The 20,035-nt window shown below is 41.7% G+C and overlaps 1 protein-coding gene across 3 annotated transcripts in view; it reads right to left on the bottom strand.

The window, feature by feature from the left end:
* LOC140726191 (lactosylceramide alpha-2,3-sialyltransferase-like) overlaps nucleotides 1–20,035 on the bottom strand; it is a 102,517-nt gene that overhangs the window by 58,057 nt on the left and 24,425 nt on the right. For all 3 annotated transcript variants that reach the window (XM_073042222.1, XM_073042221.1, XM_073042220.1), the window contains 2 exons: nucleotides 17,223–17,343; nucleotides 5,699–6,042 (listed from right to left, as the gene is read on the bottom strand). In XM_073042222.1, the coding sequence (XP_072898323.1) occupies nucleotides 5,699–6,042; nucleotides 17,223–17,343 (465 nt within the window). The remainder of the gene's footprint in view (nucleotides 1–5,698; nucleotides 6,043–17,222; nucleotides 17,344–20,035) is intronic.

Genomic DNA, 20,035 nt, shown 5'->3' with positions numbered 1-20,035 from the left:
TATCAGCTAGTTGTGTGGTGTCACAGCAACAATCTTGCACTCAGTGCAAAATATAAAAACATAGAAAACCTACAACACAATACAGGCCCTTTGGCCCAAAGTTGTGCCAAACATGTCCTTACCTTAGAAATTACTAGCCTTACCCATAGCCCTCTATTTTTCTAAGCTCCATGTAGCTATCCAAAAGTCTCTTAAAAGACCTTATCATATCCCCCTCCACCACTGTTGCCGGCAGCCCATTCCACGCAATCACCACTCTCTGCGTAAAAAACTTACCCCTGACATCTCCTCTGTACTGACTCCCCAGCACCTTAAACCTGTATCCTCTTGTGGTAACCATCTCAGCCCTGGGAAAAGCCTCTGACTATCCACAAGATCAATGCCTCTCATCATCTTATACACCTCTATCAGGTTACCTCTCATCCTCCATCGCACCAAGGAGAAAAGGCTGAGTTCACTCAACCTATTCTCTAAGGCATGCTCCCCAATCCAGGCAACATCCTTGTAAATCTCCTCTGCACCTTTTCTAAGGTTTCCACATCCTTCCTGTAGTGAGGCGACCAGAACTGAACACAGTACTCCAAGTGGGTTCTGACCAGGGTCCTATATAGCTGCAACAAAATCAAAGAAGTGATTGTGATTTCAAGTTCCCTGGCTCCCATCGCCTTATTTTCACCATGGATGTCCAATCCTAATACCTCCATCCCCCACCAGGAAGGTCTCAAACTCTGTTTCTTTTTGGGTTCCAGACCCAACCAGTTCCCCTCTACCACCACTCTCCTCCATCTAGTAGAATTGGTCCTTACTCTTAATAATTTCTCCTTCGGCTCCTCCCACTTCCTTCAAACTAAAGGTGTAGGCATGGGCACCTGTATGGGTCCCAGCTACACCTGCCTTTTTGTTGGCTATACGCAACAGTCCATGTTTCAAGCTTATACTGCTTACCGTGCCCCACTTTTCCTTCGCTACATGGACGACTACATTGGCGCTGCTTCCTGCACGCATGCTGAGCTCGTTGACTTCATTAACTTTGCCTCCAACTTCCACCCTGCCCTCAAATTTACCTGGTCCATTTCCGACACCTCCCTCCTCTTCCTTGATCTCTCTGTCTTTATCTCTGCAGACGGCTTATCTACTGATATCTACTATAAGCCCATGGATTCTCACAGATTCCAGGACTATCCCTCTTCCTACCCTGTTACTTGTAAAAAATGCCATCCCCCTCTCTCAATTCCTCTGTCTCCGCCACATCTAGGCTTTTCATGCCAGGACAAAGGAGATGTCTTCCTTTTTTAAAGAAAGGGGCTTCCCTTCCTCCACCATCAACGCTGCCCTCAAACGCATCTCTCCCATTCACACACAGCTGCTCTCACCCCATCCTCCCGCTACCCCACTAGGGATAGGCTTCCTCTTGTCCTCACCTACCACCCCACCAGTCTCCAGGTCCAACGTATAATTCTCCGTAACTTCCACTACCTCCAACGGGATCCCACTACCAAGCACATCTTTCCCTCCCCACTTCTTTCTGCTTTCCACAGGGATCGCTCCCTACGCGACTCCCTTGTCCAGTCGTCCCTCCCATCCCTTCCCACCGATCTCCCTCCTGGCACTTATCCTTGTAAGCGGAACAAGTGCTACACCTGCCCTTACACTTCCTCCCTCACCACCATTCAGGGCCCCAGACAGTCCTTCCAGGTGAGGCGACACTTCACCTGTGAGTCGGCTGGTGTGGTATACTGCATCTGGTGCTCCCAGTGTGGCCTTTTATATATTGGTGAGACCCGACGCAGACTGGGAGACCATTTCGCTGAACACCTACGCTCGGTCCGCCAAAGAAAGCAGGATCTCCCAGCGGCCACACATTTTAATTCCACGTCCCATTCCCATATGTCTATCCACAGCCTCCTCTACTGTCAAAATGAAGCCACACTCAGGTTGGAGGAACAACACCTTATATTCCGTCTGGGTAGCCTCCAACCTGATGACATGAACATTGACTTCTCTAACTTCTGTTAATTTTATTTATATATATATATATATTTAATTTATTTATTGTTTATTATTTTTTCATATAATTTATTTTTTCTCTCTTTCCCTCACAATCACTCCTTGCCTGTTCTCCATCTTCCTCTGGTGTTCCCTTCCCCCTTTCTTTCTTCCAAGGCTTTCTGCCCTATGATACTCCCCCTTCTCCAGCCTTGTATCCCTTTTGCCAATCAACTACAGCAGAGTGTAGGGCTTTGGCAGTAACGGGAAGAGGCAAGAGCGAGACACCAACTCTTTTGTCCCCCTTGGCGAATCGGCCCAGACAGATGGAGGAACAGCAGAGCTCACACAGCTAATGGTACGAGCTAATGGTTTAAAAAGTTTGTATGTTTGGCGAGGTAAGTGGGTGAGTAGACTTATTTTTCCTTGTTTCATTCCTGTAGAATTAGGTAGCATGTCTGCAGGGCTAGTGCTTTGTTTAGGGTGTCAGATGTGGGAATCCTGGGAGACCTCCAGCCTCCCTGACAGCCACATCTGCGCCAGGTGCACCGAGATGCAGCTCCTCAGAGACCGTGTTAGGGATCTGGAGCTGCAGCTTGATGACCTGCTGCTTATTAGGGAAAGTGAAGAGGTGATAGACAGGAGCTACAGGGAGGTAGTCATCCCTAGACTACAGGGGTCAGAAAACTGGGTGACTGTCAGGAGAGGGAAGGGAAATGCCCGGATAGTGGAGAGCACACCTGTGGCTGCCCCCCTCAGCAACAAGTACATGGTTTTGGATGCTACTGAGGGGGATGACCCGACAGGGGACGGCCATGGTGACCAGGTCTCTAGCACTGAACCTGGCACTGTTGTGCAGGAGGGAAGGAGGGAGAAGAGGAATGCGGTAATCATAGTGGATTCCATAGTCAGGGGAACAGACAGGAGATTCTGTGAGCCTGATAGAGATACCCGCATGGTGTGTTACCTCCCAGGTGCCAGGGTACGGGATGTCTCAGATCGGGTCCAGAATATTCTGAAGGGAAAGGGCGAGCAGCCAGCTGTCTTGGTACATGATGGCACCAATGACATAGAGAGGAAAAGGGAGGAGGTCCTGATGAGAGATTTCCAGGAGTTAGGAAGGAAGCTGAGAAGCAGCACCTCCAGGGTAGTAATCTCAGGATTGCTACCTGCGCCACGTGCTAGCGAGGGCAAGAATAGTAGGATCAGGCAGATGAATGTGTGGCTGAGAGACTGATGCAGGGGGCAGGGCTTCAGATTCTTGGATCATTGGAATCTCTTCTGGGGGAAGGTATGACCTGTTCAAAAAGGATGGGTTACACCTGAACACGAAGGGGACCAATATCCTGGCAGGAAGGTTTAATAGAGCTGTTAGGGAGTGTTTAAACTAATTTGGCAGGGGGATGAGAACCAGAATGATAGGAGGGGGAAAACAGAAATAAATCTAAGATAGTGAGCAGTAAAGATGTCAGGAAGGACAGGCAGGTGATGGGGCAAATTTGCAGCTATTGGGATGAGTTGCAGTGCAATCAAAGCAAAAAGTACCAAATACTGGACTTAAGGTGTTATACTTAAATGCACGCAGCATAAGGAATAAGGTGGATGATCTTGTCATACAACTACAGATTGGCAGGTATGATGTTGTGGCCATCAATGAGATGTGGCTAAAGGATGCATGTCTCTGGGAGCTGAACGTCCAAGGATACACGGTGTATCGGAAGGATAGGCAGGTAGGCAGAGGGGGTGGCGTGGCTTTATGGTAAGAAATTATATTAAATCATTAGAAAGAGGTGACATAGGATCAGAAGGTCAGTCAAAGTCAAAGTCCTGTCCCGAGCCTTTGTGGCTCATCAGACCGGTGCTTATGCCTGTTTCTGAGGCGTGAAGTGACTGAGAATACGAGACTCCCCCGGATAGGATGCCAGTCTATCGCGAGGTTGACCCCCAGCGTTTTTTGCCGGGACCTATTTTTCAGCTGGGTAGACTGGAGCATTGTGTGGTTAAGTGCCTTGCTCAAGGACACACACGCTGCCTTGGCTGGGCTCGAACTCTAGAGGAATAGAATATAGGAGCAGGAATATGATGTTGATGCTCTATAAGACCCCACTTGGAGTATTGTGTGCAGTTTTGGGCTCCTTATGTAAGAAAGGATGTGCTGACATTGGACAGGGTTCAGAGAAGATTCCCTAGAATGATTGCAGGAATGAGAGGGTTAACATATGAGGAACGTTTGACCGCTCTTGGACTGTACTCCTTGGAGTTTAGAAGAATGAGGGGGGACCTCATAGAAACATTTCAAATGTTGAAAGGCATGGACAGAGTGGATGTGGCAAAGTTGTTTCCCATGGTGGGGGAGTCTAGTACTAGAGGGCATGACTTTTTAGGATTGAAGGGCACCCATTCAGAACAGAAACGCGAAAAAAAAATTTTTTAGCCAGAGGGTGGTGAATCTGGAATTTGTTGCCATGGGCAGTAGTGGAGGCCAAGTCATTGAGTGTATTTAAGACAGAGATTGATAGGTATCTGAGTAGTTAGGGCATCAAAGGTTATGGTGAGAAGGTGGGGGAATGGGACTAAATGGGAGAATGGATCAGCTCATGATAAAGTGGCAGAGCAGACTCGATGGGCCGAATGGCTGACTTCTGCTCCTTTGTCTTATGGCCTAAAACCTTCTTTTCCTTTTATCCTGACTTTGACTTCCCTTGTCAGCTATGGTTGCTCTATCCTCCCTTTAGAATACTACTTCATTTTGGGGATGTAGATCTCCCCACCTTTCAACCTTTTGCCAATTTACACACGGCGAACTTTACAGCGCAGATACTATTAAATATTAACACTATTAGCTGTGTCTAAACTGCAAACAAAACTTGCATCAAACTTTTCCATGAAAAATCAATAAAATTTAAAAAAACAGAAAATGCTGGACAGAGATCTGGTTAAATTTGTGGTGAGAGAAACAAAGCTTCACACTGGAGACACAAAAGTGATGAGGTGCAAGTCTGGCAGACGAGTACGAAAGTCATCCAGTTTGTTGCTTTGGGTGAAATCCAATGGAGCAGCTGACACAGGTTCAAAATTAAAACTCAACAGTTCTGTCTGATTATCTAAGATTGGAGGATTTCGTGAGTAGAAACAGTGAAAGCCCTGGAGACCAAACAAGCATCACAGAAGTGAGAGACCCCACACTGGAACCAAGGGGATTACATCAGGTTCAAGAGGAATGCCTGACCATTGTTCCCTTTCTATGACTATTCAGGGAGCTTCAAACAAACCTAATAGGTAGACACAGATAATTTTGCACAGGTTGCGTGATTGCTTGTAACAGAAGTAATAAAAGTAATTGTCAGAATAAAAGTAATTCACAAATTATCTTTGTGCCTAACCAATTATTGAGAATAAATATCTGCATCATTGTCTCAGATGGAAAACTCAGTGCTTAATTTCACCCAAAAAGAATTCCCCAACATTATCCATTTCATGAAATGAAAATGTTTCTAGTTAGAATGAGCAGGCTGTGCAGGAATAGAGCAGAGCAGATTCCGTTATCTATCAAATTTCTCTGAATTACACTTCATTACACTAAGAGTTAGTAATTTTACATCTACAGAAGTGCATTGAATGGAAAGCAAAGACATTTTTAAACCTTTAAGTAAATGACTATTGCAGAGAGAAAGTCGAAGTGAGATGGGTACATGCAAGGTCCATTCCATACCTGATAACAACATCAAATTTATCCAAGTAGGGTCCAAGACGTAATCCTCGTAGTATTCCACCGCTTCCTAAAACAATACATCTCTTGCATGGATTTCGTTCCAGTTCTTCCGGTAGCGATACCATGGGCATTAGATCAATGAGGTGATTAAAGGTATTTTGGTGCTTCTTAAATCCAAAGGGAGTGTTGTACTTGAACACAGCATCACGGAGAATGGAACTTCTTTCCAGAAAGGGAAGCAAGTCACGGTCATATTTTTGTGGAAACAGTAGAGCCATCTGCTCCTGAACGAAAGACTGCCGACATTTTTGTTCCAATACCTTTTCAGCATATTTTTGGGCACTCTATTTAAATAAAAACAATTAATATCCATACAGTAACTTTTAATTGACAATAAGCCAGGTTCTCTTATCTGACATTTACTGCTTCAATTACCATTTTAAATATTTTTTAACTATGGTTTTAATTCCTTTCTCCATATTAACACTTCCAAATGAAGAATCTATTCTAACAGTCTTCCTTTTGATGCACTGAACCAGTTATTATCAAAGACATCAGTCATCATAATCAACATCAATGACATTTAATTTTCTCCTGCCTCTTTACACAAAAAAAGGGGGAGTTGAAGGAAGAGTAGGGAGAACAAACAAAAATGACTGCTTTAACTGACTGCTTGATGTCAGTGCAAACTCAGTGGGACAAAGGGACCATTTTCATTCTGTATAAATTTGCCTCAATGCACTTAGACTGCCCAGCTGACATTATAATTGTCACAATTTTAATCTTCTGGAAGCAACAGTTTGAGAATTTTTAGCTGTTTTTTTTAATGAGTCACAGCATGGAATAGCTGCACCACCCAACAATCCCTGACACCCCTCCTTAACCTTATCACAGGACAATTTATATTGACCAATTATCCTACCCAGCAATTGTTTATTTACTGTTAATGGCCTTTTCATCGTTATTCCCATCATTGTAGAGTTATGTTGCTGTTTGTATTCAGAGTAACAGCTAATGCATTATGAGCCTGTGGTGAGAGGGTTAAATTTGGATGCTGCAGATAAATACATGGAGGGTATACCAACGTAAAAACAAATAGGCACTTTATTGTAATAGAATCAATTAGGAAAGGAGATTGCTGGGGGAGGGTGGTGGAGAGCAAAGCATGATAGTAAATAGCCTTGAACCAGGCATTTCCTATATTATCCAAAATAGGAACACTGTTGACAGTGGGAGGAAACCTGTGAACCCAGAGAAAACCTACACATTCCACAGGAAGGACACAGACTGCTTACGGAGGTCACTGGGATTGCACTCCGGACTCCGATGCCCTGAGCTGTAATAGCGTCATGCTAACTGCAACACTACCATGGGGCCAATCACAGAATATCTTTGACTGGAAACTAACACTGTCAACAGTGTGCCTATTTTGGATAATGTAGGAAATGCCTGGTTCAAGGCTATTTACTATCATGCTTTGCTTTCCACCACCTTCCCCCAGCAATCTTTCCTAATTGATCCTATTATAATAAAACGCCTAAATAAAAACACAAAATGCTGGCAGAACTCAGCAGGCCAGACAGCATCAATGGGAGGAGTTTTGAGCCGAAACACTTCATCAGGAGTGAAGTAACATGGGGTGGCCGAGGGGGGATAAGAAGTGGGGGGAGGGATGAAGTAGAGAGCTGGGAAGTGATAGGCTGGAGGGAAATGGGCTAGGGGGAAGGTGGAGAATTAGACAATAGGTGCAGAAGTAGACCATTCTGCCCTTCGAGCCTGCACTGCCATTCTGAGATCATGGCTGATCATCTACTATCAATACCCAGTTCCTGCCTTGTCCCCATATCCCTTGATTCCCCTATCCATACGATACCTATCTAGCTCCTTCTTGAAAGCATCCAGAGAATTGGCCTCCACTGCCTTCCGAGGCAGTGCATTCCAGACCCCCACAACTCTCTGGGAGAAGAAGTTTTTCCTTAACTCTGTCCTAAATGACCTACCCCTTATTCTCAAACCATGCCCTCTGGTACTGGACTCTCCCAGCATCTGGAACATATTTCCTGCCTCTATCTTGTCCAATCCCTTAATAATCTTATATGTTTCAATCAGATCCCCTCTCAATCTCCTTAATTCCAGCGTGTACAAGCCCAGTCTCTCTAACCTCTCTGCGTAAGACAGTCCGGACATCCCAGGAATTAACCTCGTGAATCTACGCTGCACTTCCTCTACAGCCAGGATGTCCTTCCTTAACCCTGTAGACCAAAACTGTACACAATACTCCAGGTGTGGTCTCACCAGGGCTCTGTACAAATGCAAAAGGATTTCCTTGCTCTTGTACTCAATTCTCTTTGTAATAAAGGCCAACATCCCATTAGCCTTCTTCACTGCCTGCTGCACTTGCTCATTCACCTTCAGTGACTGATGAACAAGGACTCCAAGATCTCTTTGTATTTCTCCCTTACCTAACTCTACACCGTTCAGATAATAATCTGCCTTCCTGTTCTTACTCTCAAAGTGGATAACCTCACACTTATTCACATTGAACTTCATCTGCCAAGTATCTGCCCACTCACTCAGCCTATCCAAGTCACCCTGAATTCTCCTAACATCCTCATCACATGTCACACTGCCACCCAGATTAGTATCATCAGCAAACTTGCTGATGTTATTCTCAATGCCTTCATCTAAATCATTGATGTAAATCATAAACAGCTGTGGTCCCAATACAAGCCCTGTGGCACCCCACTAGTCACCACCTGCCATTCCGTGAAATACCCATTCACCGCTACCCTTTGCTTTCTATCTGCCAACCAGTTTTCTATCCATGTCAATATCTTCCCCCCAATGCCATGAGCTCTGATTTTACCCACCAATCTCCTTTGTGGGACCTTATCAAATGCCTTCTGAAAATCGAGGTACACTACCATCCACTGGATCTCCCTTGTCTAACTTCCTGGTTACATCCTCAAAAAACTCCAATAGTTTAGTCAAGCATGATTTGCCCTTGGTAAATCCATGCTGGCTCGGCCCAATCCTATCACTGCTATCGAGATATGCCACTATTTCATCTTTAATAATGGACTCTAGCATCTTCCCCACTACTGATGTTAGGCTGACAGGACAATAGTTCTCTGTTTTCTCCCTCCCTCCTTTCTTAAAAAGTGGGATAACATTAGCCATTCTCCAATCCTCAGGAACTGATCCTGAATCTAAGGAACATTGGAAAATGATTACCAATGCATCCACAATTTCCAGAGCCACCTCCTTTAGTACCCTAGGATGCAGACCATCTGGACCTGGGGATTTATTAGCCTTCAGTCCCATCAGTCTACTCATCACCGTTTCCTTCCTAATGTCAATCTGCTTCAATTCCTGTTACCCTATGTCCTTGGCCCATCCATACATCTGGGAGATTGCTTGTGTCTTCCCTAGTGAAGACAGATCTAAAGTACTTATTAAATTCTTCTGCCATTTCTCTGTTTCCCATAACAATTTCACCCAATTCATTCTTCAAGGGCCCAACATTGTTCTTAACTATCTTCTTTCTCTTCACATACCTAAAAAAGCTTTTGCTATCCCCTCCTTTATATTCCTGGCTAGCTTGCGTCCGTACCTCATTTTTTCTCCCCGTATTGCATTTTTAGTTAAGTTCTGTTGTTCCTTAAAAATTTCCCAATCATCTGTCCTCTCACTCACCTTAGCTCTGTCATATTTCCTTTTTTTTTTTAAAATGCTATGCAATCTCTGACTTCCTTTGTCAACCACTGTGGCCCCTTTCCCCCCTTTGAATCCTTCCTTCTCCGGGGGATGAACTGATTTTGCACCTTGTGCATTATTCCCAAGAATACCTGCCATTGCTGTTCCACTGTCTTTTCTGCTAGGATATCCGTCCATTTAACTTTGGCCAGCTCCTCCCTCATGGCTCCATAGCCTCCTTTGTTCAACTGCAACACTGACACCTCCGATCTGCCCTTATCCTTCTCAAATTGCAGATAAAAACTTATTATATTATGATCATTACCTCTTAATGGCTCCTTTACTTCAAGATTGCTTATCAAATCCTGTTCATTACACAACACTACATCCAGAATAGCCTTGTCCCTGGTCGGCTCTCGTACAAGCTGTTCCAAGAATGCATCCCATAGGCACTCTACAAACTCCCTATCATGGGGTCCAGCACCAACCTGATTCTCCCAGTTCACGTGCATGTTGAAATCCCCCATAACTACTGCGACATTACCTTTGCCACATGCCAATGTTAACTCCCTATTCAACTTGCACCCAATATCCATGCTACTGTTTTTATTGGAAATTATGGGATTATGGGAAATAAAAGAGAAAGAAAGGTAGGGCTGGGGGGAGATTATAGTGAGGGGGGAAAAGAGAGAGAAAGAGAACCAGACTAAAATTATAGATAGTTCAAAATGTTTTGTGAATAGAATTTCAATCTGTTTATGCTGGTACAAGCTAAATTATTGCTTCCTGGCAAAAATTAAATTTGCATGAGTGTCTGTCAGTATTCATTCATCTGCAGATTCACTCGTGTTGCCTGATAATAAAGTGCCTATTTGTTTTTAAACTTTGGAACACCCTCGATGTATTTTTCTGCAGCATGCAAATTTAACCCTCTCACCACAGGCTCATAATGCGTTAGCTATTACTGTGAATACAAACAGCAACATAACTCTACAATGATGGGAACAGCGATGAAAAGGCCATTAACAGTAAATAAACAATTCTAGGATGGATACGATGAGGGTAAACGCAAAAAAAAGTTTGAATTTTCTTCCAAGGGAAAATATGACAATTACTTGTATGAATACTGACAGACACTCATGCAAATTTAATTTTTGCCAGGAAGCAATAATTTAGCTTGTACCAGTATAAACAGATTGAAATTGTATTCACAAAACATTTTGAACTATTACAAAGAAAACAAAGGGACCATCACATAAAATGCCCAACTACATTACCATAATTAATAAAATAAAACAAAACTTTGTCTGAAACCAGGCTTACAAAGCCTTTTACTGTATCTCAGTACATGTGACAATAACAAAACTGTCACCAACTTTGGTGCCAGTACAGTGGCATAGCTAGAAGTGCTGCTGCCCCACAGCTCCAATAACCGAGGTTCAATCCTGCTCTCCAGTGCAGCCTGTGTGGAATTTCTACATTCTTACTGCATCCACTACTCCAGTTCCCACCCAAATACCAAAGACAGGTAGGTTAATTGAGCACTGCAAGTTTATCCTGATGTGTCGGTAGATTCATGGGGGAGTGAAAGGGAGGGCAGGGAGAAAAAGAAAGGGACTGATTTGAATGTCTATTTGATGGTCAGTGTAAACTCCGTGGGATAAAGGGCCTGTTTCCATTCCATATGATTCAAACTCAGTTTGCAGATGACACCAACTGAATAAAATTTCCCCACAATATAACGTGATGCAATGTGGCACTCATCACCAAATCTCATCTTGATTTCTCTTGAACCTCTCGTATACCTCCTCAACGTGCATACTCATCTTATTCTACCTTTAACATGTTGCTATAACTTCCACCATCCTTCAAACCAATCTCATCACCAAGATATACCAAACGTTTTCTTTTTGCTATCCCTGCAAATGCTTTTAATTAAAACCATCTGTCCTGGTGGTATGGTGCAGTTACAGCCTGCAGCATAAATAAGAAACGGTTATTTAAATAGAAAAGTGGGTCTTGTAGTGTGAAAGGGAGAAACAAGTGGAAAATCGCAACAAAACCCGAAGACAAGTGATAAAATACCGACTGACTGTGAGGACACTGACGACGGCGCTAGCAACCAAGCTGAACACGAGGATATGGAGGCTGTTCATGCCAACATCATGGCCGAAATACAGGCGCTTCATTTGGACATGAAAAAAGAACTGGGTGATACCTTGGGCTTACTAAAGGAGGAACTGGTGGATTTCAGAGAAGAAATTAACCAGAAGTTGAATGCTATTGTTGGTGACTTAAAAGAAATAAAGGGCAGAGTTAAGGATATGGAGCGAAGGGTGACAGAAGTGGAGGAAGGGAAGGCCGGGGAGGTTCTTTCCCACGCACTGGAACTTCAAGAGATCATTCAAGCTCGACTAACAAACCTGGAGGCTCGTTCACACAGGAATAACATGCATATCCATGGAATTTCCGAGGGGGTGGAAGGAGACAACATACAGGAATTTCTGGAAAGATTTATTAAAACAGAGTTGTCCCTTCCCAATGTCGCCCTCAGCATACAACGCTGCCATCGATCTTTTGGATCCAAACCACCACAAGGTTCCAACCCAAGGTCTGTGGTCATCTACTTTCAGGAGTATAAAATCAAAGAATTGGTGCTTCGCTCAGCTTGGGGAAAAAAAACGAGAGATCTACTACGACAGGAAAAGAGCATTTTTTGATCAAGACTACCCAACCAAAATAGTTATGAAAAGAAAGGCTTACTCCACCATCAGAAAAAAGCTTAAAGAAAAGGGACTCTGATTCCAGACTCTTTACCCAGCTAAACTTCGAGTGCTTTTTGGCACTGGACAAGTCATCTACAGTAACGCATCAGAGGCGACGGAAGACCTGAAGAACAGGGGATTTTTCCCAAACTGTCCTGGAATCGTGGCCCCCGTGGAAGGCACGGCCACAGTGAAACTGAGGCGGCTTTCCTGGGATACAGCTGGTACAAAATCCTGTCAGGAACAAGAAACTCATCTGAAACGCATCTAGGACAAGCTAAAGGAATTTTGCCACATCAAAGATGCTGCATGAGAGCTCTCAAAAGTATAGTGAGAAAATATCCTTCAGCTAGGTCAATAAGGTCACATATACCCTAACACCAAACTATAATTGACTTTGTATTAAGAACTTAAAAATAGAACATAAACGATTTTTCCTCTGAAAGCTCTTATTACTATAACTGACCGCAAACCTGGGAGCTGATGTTTGATTTTGGGGTTTTTTGTGCACTGTACTGATTTCAATTATTCAGAGGCATCAATCTGCACTAGGAGGGGCCCCTTCGGGTTTAAGGGCTTCCCCCGACTTAGAAGTTTAGTTTAAACTTCAAAGATGGAAGTCAAAGATGTTATGTGTTGTTTATATGTTAACTGTTAGCTTGTTGTACAGACAGAAGTTCATTTATTTAGGTCATTTAGGGATAGCTAACTATTTATATAAACCCTTTTTTACTGGTGTGGAATGCCATATCAAGAATACAGAGTAATCACCTTTAATGCGAATGGGTTACAGAACCCAATCAAAAGGAGTAAGGCTATAGCTAAAATGAAGAGAGAAAAGCAAGGTATGATTTTTTGGTAAGAAACTCACCTTCCAAAGATTGAACATGAGAAGTTATGCAAAATAGAACTTAAAAATTGTTATTACTCTTCTTTTGAGAGGGGAAATACAAGGGGAGTTGAAATATTAATCTCAAATAAAGTAAATTTCTGATTTTCCTCACACAAAGAAGGGCGTTGTTTACTGGTGAAGGGTTTTATTGATCATAAAGTTACTCTACTGAATGTTTACAGACCACCAGGAAATGATAAACAGCTGATTAAGGTGGCTTTTAATATGATAGCTATGGAAACATCTGGTGTGGTAAAATGTGGAGGGGACTGAAATATTTAATTACATCCTTCCCTGGACTCCTCCAATAGAACAAAAAAGATAAACCCGGAAACTTTACATGTCAAGAAACTGCTCAAAGAAATAGGCACGGTAGATATAGAGAGTGTTACATCCAATTGATAAACAGTTCACCTTTTTTTCTCACGCCCACTCTGTACTTGAGAATACATTTTTTTTAATGTTTAATTCCGAGAGAGACAGGATTAGAAAATGCAATATAGGGGTAAGAGGCACCTGACTACGCAGGGGTTTACTTAACATTACATTTAGATAACAAACCCAGATACCTTGTGGAGACTCAATACCAGTCTTTTGAATGATTCCCTAAGTTTAAAATACCTAAAGAAAGAGTTTGAAGATTATATGATATTTAATAATAATGGAATGGTGTCCCTAGCACTCTGTGGGATGCTGCAAAAGCTGTTATTTGGGGTAAACTCAAAGTGGTCAGCTCAGAAGGAAAAGGGAAAAGAGAAACAAATCAAGGATCTGATTGAAAAATTACAATTTTTGGAGAATAAGCATATGGAGTTATATAATGACAGTGATATCTTGAATCAAATTTTGGATACAAAACAAATTCTAAATAATATCTATGAAAGTGAAGTTGAGAAGAGAGTTAAGTTTGTTAAGCAAAATTTTTTTTTATATGAGAATGGTTCCAAATGTATTAAATTACTTGCATGGAGAACACGTAAACAACAGGCTGAGAGATCTATACATAGGGTGAAAGATGCCCAGACTAATAAGATGCTTCATGGATTGGAAGACATTCAAAAATCTTTCAAAACATACTACACAAAGTTATACGCTCAGCCCAAAGCTGCAGTTAGCAGATATATCTATTTTCTTAACGTCCTTCGTTTTACCATTGGTAGGAACTGAGCAAAATAAACTAATGACTCAGGAGATAACAGAAGAAGAAATAGGGGTCTCTCCACAATGTATGTTAAATCAAAATGCAAGAAAGCAGCCAACATAAAATTGACAGAAGATAATTGGTTAAACATATGCAGAACACATTCGACTACTTCAAGCTCAGGTCTGTGGAGGGAATTCACCTGGAAGAATACCTTAAGATTTTTCATAATGCCAAAAATAAAGTAGTTACAAAGTAACAGACCTGAACGAGGTCAATGCTGGAGAATATGTGATAATGTGTTGGCTGATCATTTTCAAATTTTCTGGGAGTGCCCAATGATTTTGCCTTATTGGTTTGATGTGGTAACAGATGAGGTCAATAATCAGCCCAGAGATTAATTTTGACTAATGTTATTTATTTGGGTAATGTACCAAATGGGCTCAAAAACATGAAAGGTATTTGTTACAATACTACTAGCAGCCAGTAAGAAAGTGATTACCAGGAAATAGCTAAGTAAAGAGTCTCTTACAGTCCTGGAATGGATAGAAATAGTTCAAGAAATTTATGTTATGGAACGATTGACTTTCTCTCTGAGACGTGCTACTAAAAATTTGAAAGATACTGTGAAAATTGGACACTTTGAGCTTGAAATGACTTCACTGTACATTCATTTGGTTTGAAGAACTTTGATTTATTTCTTCTTGAGGGAACCTGCAGAATGGTCTTTAAAGTTATGGATCTTAAGGTCCCCTGAAGGACAATTATGGACACGAGTTTGGTTAACTTTGATACAGCAAAGTAATCCATTTTGCTATTCACTTTTTCCTATTATAAGATACGGATTTTACTTCACCTATGATGACCCAGTCTGTCTGCTTTTTTATCCTATTTGTTCTGTCATTGGCAAAACAATAAAAGTTAAAAAAAAATCTATCCTGATTTCACTCCCTTCCTTACCTCTCAAATTCACTTCTATTTATATCATATTCACCGAGAAGTGAGGCATGATGGGTTTAAAAAAAAAACAGGCTGAGAAATTTAAAATGAAAACACTTCTTGAGCAGAAGCAAACTCAGCAAGTTTGAGGGGCAAATGGGACAAAGGGCCTGTACCCATTCTGTAAACAGGACAGTGGAATTTTAGATTACCTTAACTTTAGAGGTAGCGTAACAGAAGATGGCTGCAAGCGCAATTGAAGAGACCAGACCGAAGGTAGCAAGTGCTACCGTGGACAGTAAAAGCTTTACAACACCAGAAATTGGGTGTCAATTCCCACTGCCGTCTATATGTTCTCCCTGTAACCATGTGGGTTTCCTCCGGGTGCTCTTGTTTCCTCCCCCATTCCAAAGTAGTATGCGTCAGTAAGTTGTGGACACGCTGTGTTGGTGCCAGAAGGATGGGGACACTTGCTGCCTGCCTCAAGCACATCCTTGGACTATGCTGGCTGTTGACCTAAACAACACATTTCACTGTATGTTCTAATGTTTGTGTGACAAATAAAGCTAATCTTTAATTGCTGAATGAGGATTGATAGCACATAGCTGAAGGAGACACAGAATTTGGTAATGTTACAAAAGGCATTGATTATACTGTCTGAAACTCAGCCCAGGATCATATATAACAAAGGGGTGCAAACAATCTTATTTAATTTCACACAACTTCTATAGAAGGGAATAAAACATTATTTTTAAAATTTGCAGAAAAACTTACAACAGAACCAAGAGAATGCCATCCCACATTTTAGCTGCTTCGGTAACTTGCTGTCTACCATAATGTCAGAAGTGGGGACTTAATACTAACTGCACTATTCCATTTACAACTCCACAGGAATGGAAATAGCCCATAACTGCATACAGAATGACCAACAATATTTCAGACAATGATTGCTAATTAGCAAATACTATAAAAGGCATCTCCAACAAGACGGATTCTGATCTCCACTTTGGCATTCAATGTTTTCCCCATCACTATATCATCAGTATTCGCGCAGTCAGCACTGACCAGAAGTTTAAATGATCTGCCCACAAAACTGTAGCAACAAAAACAGGTCAAGCACTGAGTATCCTTTCTTGTGTCTCAATTTCTACCACCCCAAAAGATTTCCCCACCACCAACAAGGTTCAAAGCAAGACAGTGATGGAATACTCTTTTAAAGTAAATAAAGCATGTGCAATGCTCAGAAATTCAACAACATAGTCCACTTGACAGATATCCTGTCAAGCAGAACACTCCTTGTACGAAATGAACTGCAGTTACTCACCCAAGCTACTTGAAACCACATCCCAAACTCTAAACCATCAACTAAAAAAGCTATCTGCTATATGGAAACTGCACCACTAGCACTCTCTTTCAAGTCACACAGCTTTCTAAATCATACTTCCTTACATCAAAAGTGACCATTCAACCCACTGAGTTTGTGTCAGCTCATGTTCCTTCCCCCTGTAACATTTTCTCCTCACAGATTTATTGTTGGCTATGAATCTTGGAGCTCTTTACCCAATAATATTGTGGGAACATCTACACCAGAATTACTGTAGTGGTTCAAAATGGAGCTCACCACCATGTTCTCAAAGTTCATTAAGGCTGGGCAATAAATGCTGGCTTTGCACACTACATCCAAATCATTAAGTTTGTAATATTTAAGATCTTATTTTCCACTTTAGTAAGGGATAAGCAAAAATTTAAATGTAGAAAGACAGCAGCAGTGATGGAACTGAAGGACTCGAAGGGCCGGATGGCCTACTCCTGCACCTATTGTCTATTGTCCAATGGCAGTTTTGCATACGTTTTGCATATAACCATCACAGGGCTTAGACTCTTGCATTGTTCATCTCTATTGCAATAACATGTTTTAACAGCACACAGCCACCGGGCAAGATTTATTTAAAATGGCCCAAGGGTTCAACTGTTTTCTGGCAATTTGCTTTTTTTGGGGGGGATAATTTTAAACTGAATACTTTGAAAGATACACATGATCATCAAACATTTGTCAGTAAGTTCCTAAAAAATATATGAACAAAAGCTCACCTTATTTTTTCCACCTTTCACCATGTGCAGGTCCCATATGTCAGTTTTCTCATAATCTCGGTCGAGAAATTTAATCAGAGTCCGAAGGCCAATCAAACAAAACACAATTAACGCTGTCAACCTAAGATAAATCACAACCTATTAAATGTATATCCATGTTAGAAAATACATGCTATAGAAGGATTATTTAAAGAATTAAGTCACAATACATGGCAAAGGTTAAGGAGCAGCACGGTCGTTTAGTGGTTGTTTCAATCTCTCTACAGTGTCAGCGATCACTGATCGGTGTCCAATTCCTGTCACTGTCTGTCTACAAGTACATTCTTCTTGTGACCAGCCAGATGTGAGCTGTCCCAGTACAAAATGCATTGGTCATTGATGCAAAATGACGTATTTCACTGTATGTTTCAATTTAAGCTAATCTTTATCTAATGTTTCATCTATTTTATTAACTTCTATGCACTCCTATGAAAAAAGCCATTCAAATAATATAACTATATTGCCGACAAGAACTTCTCGTACATCGGCTATGAAGGTAAACCAATGAAAACATCCTCTCATACAAACAAATCTGGCCCATCAAAGTAGAAGCAGCCTTAGCTCAGTGGCAACACCAGAGTCTAAAGGGTTAAAGGTTATTTGAATCAGTGGTCTGCTGTATCAAGGGATTGCTGCATAGCAGAGAAACACAAAGCAAAGGTTGAGAATGGGTGCTGCCAGATTTATCCTCCAGCATTTGAGTATCCTACACAACAGGATAAGAGCATTGATCTCTGATTCGGAAATTGAGTTCCATGTATCTTTCCCCCTATCCAGCATCCATTATTGCCCCAGCATCCATTATTAAGGACCTCCAGCACCCAGGGCATGCCCTTTTCTCACTGTTACCATCAGGAAGGAGGTACAGAAGCCTGAAGGCATACACTCAGTGTTTCAGGAACAGCTTCTTCCCCTCTGCCATCTGATTCCTAAATGGACATTGAATCTTTGGGCACTAACTCACTTTTTAAATTAAAAATATTCAATATTTCTGTTTTTTCACGTTTTTTAAATCTATTCAAAATACGTAATTGATTTGTTTACTTATTATTTTTTTCTCTGCTAGATGACTTATTGCATTGAACTGTTGCTGCTAAGTTAGCAAATTTCACGTCACATGCCGGTGATAATAAACCTGATTCTGATTCTTTTGGATGAGATATTAAACTAAGATCCCACCTGAAAAAAAAATTACAATAACACCTAAATTATTGGTTATATTCAATCAACAAACAGATCTGATCAGATATTGTTACGTACCCCGTAACTGGGTGTCTGACCAGCACAGAAAGAAGAATCCGTTGGAGTCTGGTGGTACCAAACTAAAGGTGTTTATTAGTAAACTACACAATACAATATCAAAAATGCAAATATACATATAAAACAAGTTAGCAGTAATAAACCTAAAAGTGTAGGAATAATATTAATCAATAATAAACAAGCTCTATCGATGTCTAGGGGTAAATGAATTGTAATAGGAAAGTATAGAGTTCAGTTCATAAATGCTGAGGTGGTTATGGTTGTTGTATTGAAATCGTTGGAGAGACAGAGAGACAGAGACAGAGACAGAGACAGAGACAGAGACAGAGACAGAGACAGAGACAGAGACAGAGACAGAGACAGAGACAGAGACAGAGAGAGAGAGAGAGAGAGAGAGAGAGAGAGAGGGGTAATAGCTACAGCAGCCAAACCTTCCGTTGCTTTCTTAATCCGTCGTATCGTTGTGGTCATTCAGTTCTGACCCCTCTGTTCTTCAGCTAGACCGTTCTTCTGTGGTGGACTCGTCACTCTGGCATGAGTGGACACACACACAAGTCCCCATCGGCCCTGCTGTAACACTGAGCTTTACTGACCGATCTCCTGGTTCGGTCTCCGAAGCCCCCACCTTTCTGTGGGTTCCCAACACTCAATCAGTGTCCACTGGTGTGTCTGGAGGGTGTCTCTCCAGACCTGTCTTTTATCCCCACTCACGGGGTCTCAGCTATCCATCACTCCTGAATGACCGTGTCCATCAAATCAGGCCACTCCTGCTATCTCCTGAGGAATGTTAACGAGCAAAGTAAAGTCCTTGTAGTGGAAGGTAAATAATCCAGGAAGAGTCATAATACAGTAAATCAACAGTCTCTCTCCCCCTCTTATCTGTAGCAAATGTTCTTGCCTGGGCTTTATCTCTCTCTCTCTCATGAGCAGCATAACAGCAGCAATAGTTCGTAGTTCTCTGGGGTGGGGGGGGGGGGGGTTGGGAATGGTTAACTCTGCACCCCATTGACCATCAGGTCTGCTCATCACTCATAACAATATATATTTGCAGACTGAGGAAGGCTTGTCTGGACAAGTAAATACATACATCAATGTCACCTAATCAACTACAAAGTTCTAACATTTAGCTGGAAAGACTTCAAAATCATGAGATAGAGCCTCGTTAAGTTTTCTCTACCAGCAGTGCACGTCTTCTGTAGCTGTTGCACTTTATTCCGCGTTGTTATTGTTTTGCATTGTACGATCTCAATGTACTATATAATATTTTAATGTGTACGAACTTTTCACTGTACCTCAGTTCATGTGACTATAGTAAACCAAATCCAATTTGGAGATTTAGGTTCAAGTTAAAGAAAGTGAATAATGATTAGGCAAATGAAGCATTTAACATGAAAGATGAAATTGTCCATTTTGGGAGGAAAATCTGATTTTCAAATAAGTTCATCAAAATGGGGAGGCACTGCAGAACCAAGTTGAAGTTTAATTGTCATTCAACCATGCATGAATTCAAATGA

Source organism: Hemitrygon akajei, chromosome 4 (assembly GCF_048418815.1).
Source record: "Hemitrygon akajei chromosome 4, sHemAka1.3, whole genome shotgun sequence".
Taxonomy (NCBI): Eukaryota; Metazoa; Chordata; class Chondrichthyes; order Myliobatiformes; family Dasyatidae; genus Hemitrygon; species Hemitrygon akajei.
This window is presented reverse-complemented; position numbering and strand designations above follow the sequence as displayed.